We start from the raw sequence: 15,456 nt of genomic DNA on the forward strand, positions 1-15,456 counted from the left end.
TCCCTACTTTCCGCCATCTCCGGAGATCCCGGCCCCACCTTCTTTAAAAGAAAAATCCGCCCCTCCCTCTCCCACCGTCAGCATCAGATCGACTTTCCCCTTACCCCAATACCGCCGGCGACCCAGCCTAAACCCTAATTCTAACCCGAAAAACCGATTTGAAGAAGAAGCAGCTACTATGAATTTTTTGAGTTGTAGACTCAATTATGAAGATTGATGATGGTGTTTGAAGTAGCCAAGCAGAGGATCAAAGCCCAAGTTGGAGCAGCCAGCCAGCCAATTCGAATTGAAGAAGAAAAAGGGGGCGGGTTTAGGGGTCGGGTTTCGGCGGTTTGCGCAAGGCCGTCGCGGCCGATTGCGGTAAGGGGAAGGGAAAGGGCTTGGTTAGCAGTTGGTTAAGGTGCTGGTAGGTGGTCGCCGGCATTCAGAGGTGGTGGTAGGTGAATGGTAGATTTAAGGGGTAGTGGTGGTTGACTGGTTGTAGAAGGAGGAGAGTAGTGGTGGTTGCAAATGTGATTCCCTTTGTTTATGTAAAACAAACAACAATACAAAAATTAGGGATTAGCTTTCCTTTCTCCTCCTTTCCCTTTGTTGATTCCATTCCGTTTACCTTGTGCGAACCAAACAACCCCTAAAAATATTACATTTTTTACTTATTAATTAGTTGCAACTATTGAGTATTTTTTGTGAGACATAAAAAATTCCAAGTTACAATTAATATGTAATGAATGTAGTATTATGTTAAACCCAATATTGAAGCCATGAGCTTCATGCTCGTGGATGAGATGTCTTGCTATGGCCCAATCTTCACCAATATAACCCCTATTGTAAGTAGTAAAGGTTAGTCCTACATGTTTTTGGGAGAATTGCTAGCGGGCAATTTATATTACAAAGAAATTAAACCCCAATGTTTAGATATTAATTTCGACAAAGTAAAATCGAGGGAAAGAAAGTTTATATTGGGGAATTAATCCTAAATCAAATGTAGGAGTATTATTTTTAAGTTTGTACCATCATTAACTTATATTTATGGGCATTATGGGATTGAAATATATCTTCGTATTTTGCAGGTGATATTGGATAATTCTATCGTAACCGTGACCTTCTTACTTCCAGAAGGTTATATCAGCAGCGTGTAGTTTCATGGATCGAGTAATTTACTCGATACTGAAAATGGAAGAGAGTAAGTCACGATATGCCTTATATTCTCTTATTCACATACTTGTTTTTGTTATTAAAACATCATTTATAAATTAATTCATAAATATTACTCCTGTGTTTTTTTAAGTACTCAATTTAGATTTTTGTATTCTTTGATGATTTTCATGATCATGTCATTGAGCTTGACTACACATGTTTGTGCGGCTCAAGTGGCACTTGAATCATGTAGAGGGTGGTTATCCTTTACTAGAACGATATTATTTATTTCTTCCCTATTAATGCATTTACATTCAAGAAGTATTGTTAGTCTCACTCTAGAATTTAACTTGTGCAGTATTTTAGGAGACTCCTTTAGCATTAAATAGCAAAATGAGAATGAAGTTGAGGTCTCCTTTGAGAGAACGTGCTGTTCTCCACCCTTTCATAGTCTACTGATTGAAGTGAGGTAACTAACCTAACTACACCTAACTTGCTAATTGTCACGTTGAGGAAACTTGATCCTTACATTTTTGCATTGGATTCTAGGTACATATTGCTCAGTGAAAGCTCAAGTAACTATTCATATGCAACATTCAACCATGTATTCTTTGTTGCACCCGTAGAGCTGATTGGAATAGGAGCTACGTATGCACTCAATCAGAATAAGAAATACTTCATTATACTAATCAGAAATTCATACTTAATGGCTTATTATGCTACACTCATCTAAGTTTTCTACTGTTATGTTTTTGTTTAGGTACACTTGGCAGTGTTGGACAATATTCAAAAAGACATGCCGACTTTGATGGATATCAAAGGTGGTGAATGGTTGGCTGATAACACAACTGTCTACTTAACAAGTTTAAAAGACCCCAAACTAAAAATAAGTCATGGTAATTGCTAAAAAAATCTAATTACACGCACGCGCACACACGGCTTATATTTTAATCTTGAATAAAATATAACCGGGAAATGTATACTAGGTGGAAAAGGTACAAGCTGGTTAATAGTACCAATATATAAATTCAATTAACAAATTAGAATCAACAAATAAAGCATGCTTGATCTCTCGTTTCTAATGTACTCGTGCAACTCAAGTTGTAGAGTTTAGAAACCCTGAAAACAAAGGAAGAATTTTCAGTTGTATGCTTAAGACTTAAAGTTATTAGCTTTTGGGTACTTGGTTATTTGCAGTATTGCATCAAATTTTCTTGTATACATATGTAGAGATGTATGTTTGTTGATTTGGTTTGATATAACTAATAAAATTTCAGTTTTTTTTTTGAAAAGTTCAGTTTGTTTGTGTTTTCAGTTTGTTTTTTTTTTTTTTTAAAGTTTAGTTTGAGTGCAACAAAAATATTTTCCTGTTTGTTAATTGTTATTGAGTGCAACAAATTTAGCCTTTTACATTTGCCAATATACAACTTTAAGCATTAATTTATATGTATAAAAAAATAGATTGTCTTTTAGTTAGAAAAAAATAAAAAATTCCAAAAGTCAATACAGTCTTGTTGGTACTTTTGAAATCGTTCCAATGAAGAGAATATTATTAGTTACGTACTCTACTATTCCCCAAAGAAAAAAGAAAAAGTTAAATGGCATACACAATCCGATATATGTATAGTATTTTGTAGTACACATAGCAGCAGTTGCGCACTCTACCATTCCCCAAAAAATGACATACACAATCCTATATATATATTTCGTTATAGACATATATAACAGCAGTTGTATGCTCTACCATTCCCCCCCAAAAAAAAAAGATAAATGGCATACACAATCCTATATATGTATTTGATCGAACAATGGAATACCCAATCCTCTAGAAGTTCTATTATTGTATTAGTGCTCAACTGAATCATTTAATTTTAGAGATGTATGTTTGTTATTTCTAATTGATAACTAATATAAGTTTAGTTTGTTTGTGAGCGTGAGCTACACTATTCACTTGTCTATAAATATGACAAAACGTAACATCCTCAAAATAACTGGAAATAAACTAAAAATTACTCTAACAAGCATCTATATCTATATCTATCTATACTTATCTATACTTAATACTTAAAAACACAAACCATCATCCCCATAATGCCACATGTAAATTTCATTTTTCACCAATGTCACATGTCATCTCATTTAATCCTTTTTTTTTTTTTTTTTTTTTTTTGGTCCCCTTTCTTATATATATATATAAAAATAAAATAAATAATAATAATAATAATAATAATAACTAGCTTTAATTCAATACATGTATGAATGTTGTTTGGTTCACTTTTCCCAAACTTAATATCTTCTTTAATTACATTCAATTTACACCTCTTCTTCTCCTTCATAAACTATTTATTTTCCAATATAAACATATTATAAATTAAAAATTTATATTATATACCTATAAACAACCTGTGTATTGCACGGGCCAGAAGGCTAGTTATTCCTGAAAGGAACCTTCTGTTATCCATATAAAGAAATGTATGTTTGTTGTTTATAGTTGATATTTAATGTAAGTTTAGTTTGTTTATGAGCGTGCAGTGAGTTACACTATTCACTTCTCTATAAATATGATAAAATGTAACATTCTCTTTGTGTAGAGATGTATGTTTATTTGCTATTCGTGGTTGATAAATAATGTAAGTTCAGCTTGTTTGGATAAAAAAAAACTTAAATTAAACCGTGTAACTAACATATTTCCTTGTTTTTTATTAAGTGTACGCAATAATTTTTGCCTTTTACATTTGCCAATAAGTTAAAAATTAATACAAAGTATACATTTAATCAAAATTAAGATAGAATAAGTTAAAAATTAGATGAAACAAACAGACTCTTTGTGTACTAAACTAGTATACATTTAGTCAAAATTTAATCACATGAATTATGAAAAGAAAAAAAACTCACAAAGTCACAAGGTTCTTGTTTTGCCATCTTGGAGTCCAATTAACATGCATGTGAACTACTTCGTACATAATTAGTAAATTATTACACACCATCTCTAAAGTGAGTCCAATATGACCCACAAAATCAAAACCTCCATAACATAAAATAAAAATTAAACTTTTTTTTTTAAAAAAAAACAGAGCATCAACAAGCAGTAAGCCTCCGGGGAGTCACCGGACTTCTAAACCCTGCCGCAATCAAAGCCATTGATCGCCGCCTTAAACTCCTTTCCGGCGATTTCTCCGACGACTTCGCAGCCGATCTCATCATTTGAATCAACGCTTCTGCGTTATTCCCCGACATCATTTCCTCCAACTCTTTACTATCAATCGCCATTTTTACCCGCCAAACACCATTTCCTTTCGAAGGCAAAACCTCAAACGCAGCGTTTTGATCCTTCCAGAAGCTCGTAGACACACTCGACGACACCGTTTCGGATAAACTCTTACTACCAGACACCCCAAATGGAAGTAGGTAGTAAAATTGACCATTAATAAGAAGTTCATCTTCGAATAATGGCAATGTAAGGTGACCCTTTTGATAGATTCCGTAACCCGGGAAATCATCGAGAACTTCTTGAGCTAGTTTCGGACCATCTATTTCGATAACCCGACCCGAATCCGTCATTATTCGGATAGTGGTGTGAACTACTTTGTTAGATGTTGTTGCTGAACTTTTTAAAGAACAGTTCCCCATTTTAATTTTTTGGAATTATGGTTCAGTTGATAAAATGGAAGAAAAAAGAGGGTGGCATTTATATAAAGGATGAAAAATAGGAAATTGCAAATTGGGAGTCACGGGAAAGAGAAAATTGAGGGGAAATTTTGGAGGATTAGGGAGTCAAAATTAATTTGAAAATTAGTGCGGCGCTAATTTAAAATTAAAATTTATGCAAGTATCGACCGTTGTAGGGGACAGATGAACAGAGGAAGGTAGTTTAACTTCACCTATGCTATATTTACAACTTTATCCTTGGGATGCTATATTTACAACTTTATGCTTGGAACCTAGTACTTTCAATACTTAATTATAATTATGTTTATTACTTTATTAGGAGTGCTTTATTTGCCCACGTAACTAATTTTTCTAATCAAAAACCAATTTTTTTTGGGTGCTGTAATGTATGGATTTGTTTGAGGAAAAATTTGTCGGAAACAATCTTCTAAAGTATTTACTTTATTTAAAATAATTTTTTAAATTTTTTTTTAAGCATATTATAAATTTTTTTGTCAAAGACAACCTAATGGCTAATGCTAATTTCCGGCGTTGACTCTATTTTATCCGGTGTTGACCACGAGTGTGCAAGTCACGTGACCTCTTATATTTTTAATACACCCCTTTTCCCTCCAATTAACTCTAATTAAAACCTGTGGTTCTCTCTCATTCAATTTTGGAGACAAAAATCACTGTTCACCATCAATACCCTCTGCAATTCTTCTCCACTAATGCTACTTCCATTAACGAAGAGTTCCCAAATACAATAATAATTCATTTATGCAATTTAGTTTAAAGGTTCAAACTTTCTCCTATTTTCGCTTCTTCACTATTTTTTTTTTTAAAAAAAAAAATTTATTTTACATTGCTGCCATGGTTAAAGTTAGAGGAAAGAAGAAATTTGTGTCATCTTCTAGGGAATTGAGGGTCAATTATTGAATAATACAAAAGCCCAGGTAACTCGCTTTACGTGTTGCATCCCCTTTGACCAGTTCCATGGTTGTAAAACTTACAAGTGTAGAATTTTATCATGAGTCTACGAGGTCCTCTTAGCAACAGGGATACCACAAGCGCATTTAATATCCTTCAGATAAACCATGAATGCTGCATAATTGACAAATCCTTGACATTAATTCTGTTTGGGTCCAATTTAGTTCAATTGGGCCTAAGCACTAAATGATCCAATTAAAAGCCCAAGGTCAAGGTTCAACTCTCCAATTGTGCTAAAGTCAAAGGTCAGCCCACAAAGCAAGCCAATTGGGCTAAGGCCCAACCTCTCCATGTATAATGAGGTATAAAAGCCATCATATTGATAGATTCAAGGAGAGATTCATTCTGATTCATTCATAGATTCATATGTTCATTCATATATTCTGATATATTCCATAAAAGCCTCAAGCAACAAACTCTCTTGCATAGTGTCTTCTTCTTACACATTGTACTGACTTTAGCATCGGAGGGGCCTTCCTCGGCAACACCCCCGAGGCTAGTTTACGTGTGTTTACTGTGCAGGAAACCTTCGGCCCAACATAACTTGGACCGAATCCAGCCTTCTCCATTTCAGCGGACCTTCGGCAAGGTCCCATTGTTTTCACCCGAAACAATTTGGCGCCGTCTGTGGGGAGGACTTTCAAAAATCTTTAAGCCAAATTCCTAACCAAGATCATCTTGCAATTATCTTAGCAGCAATGGCTAAAAACCGCAAGAGCAAAAGCCTCCGTCAAGGAGCGGGCGAAAAGCCTAAAACCCCTACACCATCGCCCTCGCCGGACCGGAACTCTCCCAAGGGTGCCGGCTCGAGGGGAGGATCACACAAGGAGGATTCCCTATCTCCCGTAATTCATGACTCTCATTATAGGCCGGGCCACTCTCGGTCTAGCAGGGGTGAGTCCGATCATAGGACATATTCAGTGTCCCAAAGCCAACCATCGGCTGCGCGCCCTCATTCCCACACTCGGCCGAGGACCCCTTTAACGGGGCCCAGCTCGGAAGAGGTGGCAAGAGCGCTGGCAGTACTCATGGAGGCGATGAGGGCACAAAATATGCCACCACCTCGTGATCGAACTCCTCCGCATACCCGGCATCAGCGGAGGAAGTTAGACCATGATGGTGGGAAGCTTCCTTCCTTCCGGGAACTGGAAGAGTGGGAGGAGGATTCTTGGAAAAATGAAAAACAGAGGAAAAAGAACCCTCAATTTTTAAAAGGATCCTCATCCTCAAGACCAGAAGCGCATAAGAGCAGCAGCTCAGCTTCTCGGCCAGAATCTACTCACCGAGAACCTGAGACTGTTCGCAGAAGCGTCCTTGACCGACTCGGCGGCCAGGAACCGAGCGTGCGTAGTCGCCTCTCGTTCCCTGCAGCCGAGGCCCAGACTTCCCAGCCAGGGACGAAAACCACTCCTACCTCTCTAAGAGGGCGGAGCGCGGTCCCTTCGGCCAGGAACAAGGGCAAGGCCGTTATGCTACCCGCTAGTTCACCATTCGAGCAATGGATACTGGAAGAGCGCGTACCCACGGTTAAAATACCGTCGCACATCACATATGACGGGACCACGGATCCGAAGGATCACGTGGCCTCGTATGAGACTCATATGCATCTTTGCCCCAAATCCGAGGCGACTTGGTGCAAATATTTCCCAACCACTCTCAAGGGGGTCGCGCAAGCGTGGATCTCCAAGGGAGTAAGGCAAGGCTCCGTAACAGGGTGGGATGATCTGTCCTCCAAGTTCAGGAGCAAGTTTTCCACGGCAAACCGCCGAGAGAAGACTACCGCAGAGCTCATGAGTCTGCAACAGGGGGAAACCGAAAGCCTCCGAGACTACTTGACCCGTTTCAGTAACGAGTCATCAAGCGTCTCCCAGCTGGACCAGGGGCTAGCCGTTTTTGCAATGCAGAATGGCCTTCAGCCAGGAAAGTTCCTAGACTTCATGGTCATGCATACCCCGCAGACCTTGGAGGAAGCTCTTAGTGCTTCGGATAAGTTCATCCGAGCCGAAGAATGGAACAAAGCGAAAACCCAACCTCAATCCGGGGGAGGGAAACAGAGGCAAATACCCTTGTCTGAAGGCCAAGGCCATAAGGCAAAGGGAAAGTCAAAGGCCCCGGAGCAATCTTTGGCCAACGACCCAAAGAAGGAAAGATTAGCCTCATACACAGGCGGATACGAGTCCTACACTCCGCTCTCTCTTCCACGCGCCAAAATTTACAGCGTGACGAAGGAGGAGCAGAGTTACCGAAAGCCGAGACCACTCCCAGAGTGGTATCAGCGAAAAAATAAAAATCAGTGGTGCGAGTTCCACGAGTCTTCGGGACACAACACTGAGGAGTGTATCCAACTGAAGGACCAAATAGAGGACATGGTCCGGAAGGGATACTTGAAAAAATACATCGCGGATCACCGTGAGAAAAAAGAATCCGAGAGGTCAGCAAAGGACCCTCGGCAGGACCTCGATTTCCCCCGGAAAAACAGTAAAAAGCCGGAGGGGAAATTCCCTCCGATCAATGTTATCTCGGGAGGAATATACTCTCGGAGGGAGCACAAGCGCCACCTTAGAGCTTTGACTCACCAGGTGAACAACGCTGACATTCAATCTCCCCAGTCGCCGGTGCCGAACATGACGTTCACAGCCGCCGACTGCCGGGGGATTACATTCCCTCATGAGGATCCGTTGGTGATCATCGCCACGGTGGCCAACCACGACGTCAGTAAGGTCCTTGTTGACGGTGGCGGTGGAGCAAACATTCTGTTCCGAAAGGCCTACAATCAAATTAAGCTGAAGCCCAAGCACCTTACGCCGGTACCCTACCCGGTATCCGGGTTCAATGGGGCTTCAACTTATCCAGATGGGAAGGTGACACTTCCTGTCACCATCGGTTGCGATGAGGCAGCCCGGAACGTCATGATTGAATTTTTGGTCATGGACGCTCCTTCAGTGTACAACGTGATTTTGGGGAGACCCATAATTCACGAGATCCAAGGGGTCGTCTCAACTTATCATCAGCTGATGATTTACGTCTCAGACGCCGGCTTCCCCGAAAGGATACAGGGCAACCAAAAGGACGCCCGAAGGTGCAACTACCTCAAGCCATCCAGTAGTCGCCCAGATGATGACAAGGATGAGGAGGAGAAAGAAAAAGAAAGAGAGCCAAGCACAAAAAAGCCGAAAGGCCTAAGTGCTTCGGCCCAAGGATCTGTACAATTACAAAATGATGCCCTTCGAATTGAAAAATGCGGGGGCAACCTATCAAAGGCTGGTGGATCAAGTTTTCGCCGATCAAAAGGGCCGAAACATGGAAGTCTATGTTGACGATTCGATCGTCAAAAGCAAAAAACTAGAGGACCATGTAAAGGACCTGGCTGAAACTTTCGCCACCTTGAGAAAGCATCAAATGAAGCTGAATCCGAAGAAGTGTGTCTTCGGCGTGAAGTCAGGGAAATTCCTGGGGTTCATGGTCAGCAAAAGGGGGATTGATGCCAATCCCTCTAAAGTCAAAGCGGCGCTCGACCTTCCTGAGCCGAAAACGAAGCGGGATGTTCAGCGGCTCACCGGAAGAATGGCAGCCCTCTCGAGGTTCATTTCCAGAGCTTCGGATAAGGGGTTACCTTTCTTCAAAGCCCTGAAACTCCCGAAAACAAAAGAGCTCGTTTGGGAGGAAGAGCAAAAAGACGCCTTTAAACAGCTTCGCGAGCATCTGGCTCAACTCCCAACGCTGGCTAGCCCAGCTGAAGGAGAAACTTTGTACCTATATGTGGCCGTTAGCCCAGCCACCATCAGCGCAGTATTGCTGAAGGAAGAGAGTAAGAGTCAGCAACCGATCTACTTCGTCAGTCATACACTGACGGATGCCGAGACTCGCTATCCTCTACTCGAGAAAGTTGCTTTCGTGGTAGTAGTAGCTGCTCGGAAGCTGAGGCCCTATTTTGATTGCCATCAGATAGTGGTCTTAACTGATCAGCCGTTGGAAAAAGTTCTCGGCAAGGTTGAAAAATCAGGTAGGCTAGCCAAGTGGGCTTTTGAGCTCACCGAATTCAGCATCAGCTACCGTCCGAGGGCTGCCATTAAGGCTCAAGCTCTAGCGGATTTCTTGGCCGAATGCTCATACCAAGAAGCGCTAGACAGTGAAAAGAAAGTCTGGACCGTGTTTACGGATGGGTCTTCCACCGAAAACGGTTCGGGGGCAGGAGTAGTGATAACTTCTCCCGAAGGCAAATCCTTTGAGTATGCACTAAAGTTTTCTTTTAAGGCCTCGAACAATGAAGCCGAGTATGAGGCAGCAATCGCCGGCCTAAAATTGTGCATCTCCTTGGAAGCCGATCATGTCTGCTTAAAAACAGACTCTCAGCTAGTTGCATATCAGATCAGTGGCAGCTACGAGGCCAAAGAGCCCTCCATGATAGCTTATCTTGCCAAGATCAAATCAGTCATTGCAGAGCTGAAAACTTTTGAGGTTCAGCTGATCCCAAGGGGTCAGAATACTCAAGCCGATGCACTCTCCAAACTTGCTAGTTCATCTTTTACCGAGCTGAACAGATCTGTATATGTAGAAGTGCGTCGAGAGAGAAGTGTCGACGAAGCACCTGAAGTGTGCTGCGCTGACCCAGAGCCTAGTTGGATGGACCCCATCCTAGCTTTCAAACTTCGAGGAGAAACTCCTGAGGATAAAGCTTTGGCCTCCAAGATGAAGAGAACCAGTTCTAGGTTCATTGTCTTCAGGGGGGAACTTCTGAAAAAGTCCTTCTCAGCCCCATTGCTGAAATGCGTGGGACCAACAGATGCAGATTATATCCTACGGAAGATTCACCTCGGCATCTGTGGGAACCACATTGGGGGAAGAACCTTAGCCCACAAGGCATTGAGGGCTGGATATTACTGGCCCACCATGATCGCAGATGCTAAGGAGCTGGTTCGGAAATGCGAAAAATGTCAAAAATACGCTCCAGTTATCCATCAGCCAGCAAGGGATCTTCAGCCGATCCTTAATCCACTCCCGTTTGCCCAATGGGGACTGGATATACTGGGACCATTTCCAGAGGCTGTGTACCAGAAAAAATGGCTGATAATGGCTGATAGTTGGTGTCGACTACTTCAGTAAATGGATCGAGGCCGAAGCAGCCTCGAACATTACAGAGCAAACTGTCAGAAAATTTATCTCGCAGAATATCATCACTCGCTTTGGCATCCCGAGAGTATTTGTCTTCGATCATGGGAGGCAATTTGATAACTTACCGCTGAAGCGGTATACAGATCAGTTCGGCATCAGACTGGCATATTCAGCGGTATGCCACCCGCAAAGTAACGGACAAGCCGAAGCTGCAAATAAACAGATCTTAAATGCCCTCAAGAAGAGGGTGGAAGATCAAAAGTCCAAATGGCTAGAGGAGCTCCCTGGAACCCTTTGGTCCCTTCGGACAACTGAAAAAGAGGCAACGGGCCACTCACCTTTTGAACTGGTGTATGGTGCCGAAGCCGTCCTTCCAGTGGAAATTGGCTCTGAGAGCCTTCGAGTGCACCACTTCTCGGTTGAGAATGAGCGACTGATGAGGGAATCTCTCGATTTCCTCGACGAAGTAAGAGACTCAGCCCGAGATAGAATGGCCGCCTATAAGCAGAGAATCAGCAAATTTTATAACCGAAGGGTCCATGCAAGGCCTCTCAAAATTGGAGACCTTGTCCTTCGGAATGCTGCTGCAGTTCAGAAAGGCCGAATCCATGGGAAACTCTCAGCTGCATGGGAAGGACCTTATGAAATTTATGATGAGCTTCAGCCAGGGACATACCGACTTCGGCAGTTGGATGGAACTGAGTTGAAAAGTCACTGGAACGCTGATGTACTGAAAAAATACCATGTGTAAACCCTTCGGGGCAGAACAATCTTTGTAAGTACATTTTGAACTAATGAAAGGCCTTGGAGCCGCCATTTATATAAATGTTTGCAACTTTTTATCCTTTCAAAATTTTCTTTGTTCTATCTACTCTTTAAGGGTTTTTTATTCAGCCTCGTCTGAAACCTTCGCCTTCGGGTAACTGGGTTTCAGATTGCTGACAAAACTCGTCTTTTTAAAGAACACTGGTCTTTCAGCTGAAGTCAAACTTCAGTAAGACTTGTTCTCCAAAGACATGAGTCCATGGACAATTCTGGGATATTGCCTTAACTGAGCCTTGTATCCCAGAGAGCCATTATCCGAAACATTGCCTTAAGTTGGCCCTGTGTTTCGGGTATCCATTTTTCAAAGATAGACAGAAAATCAAGGATAACAGCAACAGTTGAAAATTTTTATCAGCCTCGTCTGAAACCTTCGCCTTCGGGTAACTGGGTTTCAGATTGCTGACAAAACTCGTCTTTTTAAAGAACACTGGTCTTTCAGCTGAAGTCAAACTTCAGTAAGACTTGTTCTCCAAAGACATTAGTCCATGGACAATTCTGGGATATTGCCTTAACTGAGCCTTGTATCCCAGAGAGCCATTATCCGAAACATTGCCTTAAGTTGGCCCTGTGTTTCGGATATGCGTCTTTTTAAAGAACACTGGTCTTTCAGCTGAAGTCAAACTTCAGTAAGACTTGTTCTCCAAAGACATTAGTCCATGGACAATTCTGGGATATTGCCTTAACTGAGCCTTGTATCCCAGAAAGCTAATATCCAAAGCATTGCCTTCTGTTGGCCCTGTGTTTTGGATATCCAACTTTCAAATGAAGTCAATCTTCAGTAAGACTTGTATCCCAGAAGCACTGCCTTTAGTTGGCCCTGTGTTTCGGATACCCATTTTGAAGAAGTGAAGAAATTGCTTATTCCGCTGAAGTCATACTTCAATTTCTGGGGGGCAAGAAGCACTCTCAGTGCAAGTATGTACGGCAGAATTGAAGAAACAGAAACAGTAAAGCATTCAAAAACAAAGCAACTGAAGAAAAGAGCATCAGATATATAATTCATGCTCAGAAATTGAGCTACAAGTTCAATTAAACTGTATCGGCAGCCGCCCACAAGCGGAAAATAACAGCTGCCGAAATACGTACATAAGCAAAAAAAAATAAACTGCTGTACGACAAGGCAAGCTGAAGCAAAAAACAAGGCAAAAAATTCAGAAAGCGGCAAGTCTAAAGTTAAGCACATGATGAACCGCAAGATTCTGAAGACGATTTCCCGAGTTCCTATGCTTCAGCCTGAGGATCAGACTGATCAGCGTTGAGCCCCATGGTGGCCTCAGCCCCAGCAGCAGAAGAAGCGGGCTTTGCACTCTGCCGAGCCTCCCTTTCCCTCTGTTCAGCTTCCAACTCCATTCTCTCAGCTTCCTCTTCGGCTTCCTCAGCCTTAAGGATTTCAGCTTCGACTGGAGTTGCATACTTCATATGAGGGTCTTCGGGATTCTGGACCCATTCAGCACATTTAGACCAGTCCAGCTTCGGTTCAGCATGAAGGCAGACTCTTCGGCATACTCGGAACCCGTTTCTGAAACCCATCTCATATTCCTCTTGGGTATAGACACGGACTTTGAGTAGAGCATCAGCATCAGCCAGCTTCTTCTGGGTCTCCTCCAAGTCTTCCTTGGATTTCTTCAGCTCATCAGCGAGCTTGGAGGAGGAACCTTTCAGCTCATTCAGCTCCTGCTGAACTTGGGAAGCCTTTGTCTGAGCTTGGGCCACTTCAACTTTTTGTGTCATCAGTTGATCCTCAGCCTCATGGAGTTTAGCTCTCTGAGCTTCGGCAGCAGCAGCAGCCTCTGAGAGTTGGACATCTTTGGCCTGGAGCAGCTCTTCAGCAGCCATTCGGCTAGCTTCAAGAGCTTCTAGACGTTGCTGCACTTCAGCTTGTGCAGCAGCTCCTTCCTGAATACGGCTCTCAACAGCAGCCTTGAATTTGGAGACGTCCACTCCCATATGCTCCTGGAGGAATTTTTCCCCTTCCATCAGTGGGGGAAAAACTTCCTTCTTCATAGCGTCGCAGAAGGTTTTGAGGGCTTCAGCAGCTCTTTTCTCATACTCCTCACCCTTCTGCTGCTTCTCTTCAGCTGCTGCTTGCTTCAGCTTAGCAAGCTTTAATTCCTCTTCAGCTACCTTCTTATCGTGCACAGCAGCGTCTACCCTATCTTGTAGGGTATCTATCAGCTCTACAGTGAGAGTCTGATTGTGCACGAACTGAAAACAGGAAGACAAAAATATAATAAAAAAAAATAATAATAAATAAAAAAAATAGAGCTGAATTTCAGAGGAAATGAAGGCAAGGAAAATTACCTGCATCATCAGCAGTTGGTTAGACCTGGCTGGGTCAGGAACTGATCTGCTGGATTCGCCCATCCCAGCAGTGGCCTTCAGCGACCAGATCCTTGCCCTATCTACTTCGGACATGCCAGCAAAATCGCCGAAGTAGGCTGCAGCTCCTTCTCGGTTCTGACCCCATATGAGGTCCCAGATGTGGTCTGGGATTGGAATTCGGGGGGCCGAGAAACCCATTTCTCCAGATTGCAGAGTCTGGAAGGAAGGGAAGGATGACGATGGAGCTTGATTAGCTTTGGATGGCTCAGCATCATCCTTCTCAGAGGAGTCAATTACTATGACCTCCTCTTCTTCAGGGGTGAGGACGAAAGCCTCAACCTCTCTTGCGATGTCTGCCGTGAAGCCCTCAGCACTTGACATCACGGCATCCTTGTTTTCGTGCTCAGCAGCACTCTCCTTAATTTCTTCTTGGACCCCTCCCTTAGATTCGGGAGTTCTCTGATCCACCTCCATCTCAGGAGGTGGCGGAGGGGTCTTTTGAGGTGATTGGGGTGGTGGCCGGGGAACCCTCGGCGATCCATTGCCTTCCTCGGGTTCCCTTATTGCAACGCCGATGGTCATCGGCCTCCTCTGAAAGTCATGAGGGCCGATGATGGCCATCCTTCGGCGCCTTTTCAGAAGGGGCTGCTCGTCCATATCTGAGTCTGAAGACTCTCCTTGTATTTGGTCTTCGGGACGAACAGGAGCTTTCCCTTCTCTGTGTCTGTTACTCTCTTCAGACTGTAACAGACAGGGGGGAGGAAGAATGTGAGTAAAAAAAAAAAAAAAAAAAGAAGAAAAGAAAAAAGAAAAAGTTAAGTCTGAAAGCTCACCGAGGTCTTCAGCAAAGCCTCGTCTTCTTCAGCTGCTCTAGCTGCAGCTTCTGCTTCAGCAGCTCTGGAGGACCCTTCTCCTCCTTCGCAAGCTTCGAGAACCCGTGCAACCTCTTCGGCTGTGCGGGCAGCTTCAGCTTCTTCGTCCAGCAGCTGAAACCAGGGGTCTCTCTTCTTCCACCAAGGCTTCTGCCTCTGATACAGAGCAACAGCCTCAATTTGGAAGTGGGAAGAGTCTAGATGAACTTCCCTATGCCTCGGCTCAGTGATAGACGGGGCCCGTTCAGTTACAACTCGTTCTCGGTTGACACCAAGACGAGCGTAGTTAATGCCAACGTTGGTCTCGTCCCGCTCTGAAAAAGGAAAGGGGAAAGGTTAGTTCAGATAGGTTGGCACAGCATAAAAAAGCGAAGCGAGAGAAGAAAAAGAGATAGTTAAAAAGCCTCGGCCCCAGCCGAAGAAGCTTACCATCCTTAAACTTTCGGCTGAGGCCAACAGCTGCTAGCATGTTCTCTTGGAAAACGTAATGCGTATCGGGGAGCCAAGTCTCCGGGATATGCTGCATTCGGCCACTGCCCCCCCGGTTCGG

At 43.0% G+C, this 15,456-nt stretch overlaps 1 protein-coding gene across 1 annotated transcript; it reads right to left on the reverse strand.

The window, feature by feature from the left end:
• Positions 1 to 3,660: 3,660 nt before the first annotated feature.
• Positions 3,661 to 5,459, reverse strand: LOC110719292. The gene has a single exon (XM_021898178.1). It carries the CDS (start codon positions 4,765 to 4,767, stop codon positions 4,216 to 4,218), a length of 552 nt encoding a protein of 183 aa, XP_021753870.1. The 5' UTR covers positions 4,768 to 5,459; the 3' UTR covers positions 3,661 to 4,215.
• Between the last annotated feature and the right edge of the window lie 9,997 nt (positions 5,460 to 15,456).

Source organism: Chenopodium quinoa, unplaced genomic scaffold, assembly GCF_001683475.1.
Source record: "Chenopodium quinoa cultivar QQ74 unplaced genomic scaffold, ASM168347v1, whole genome shotgun sequence".
Taxonomy (NCBI): domain Eukaryota; kingdom Viridiplantae; phylum Streptophyta; class Magnoliopsida; order Caryophyllales; family Amaranthaceae; genus Chenopodium; species Chenopodium quinoa.

What these genes read in the sequence shown, in the direction of transcription:
- LOC110719292 (XM_021898178.1), bottom strand. Translation starts at nt 4,767, where the DNA reads ATGGGGAACTGTTCTTTAAAAAGTTCAGCAACAACATCTAACAAAGTA.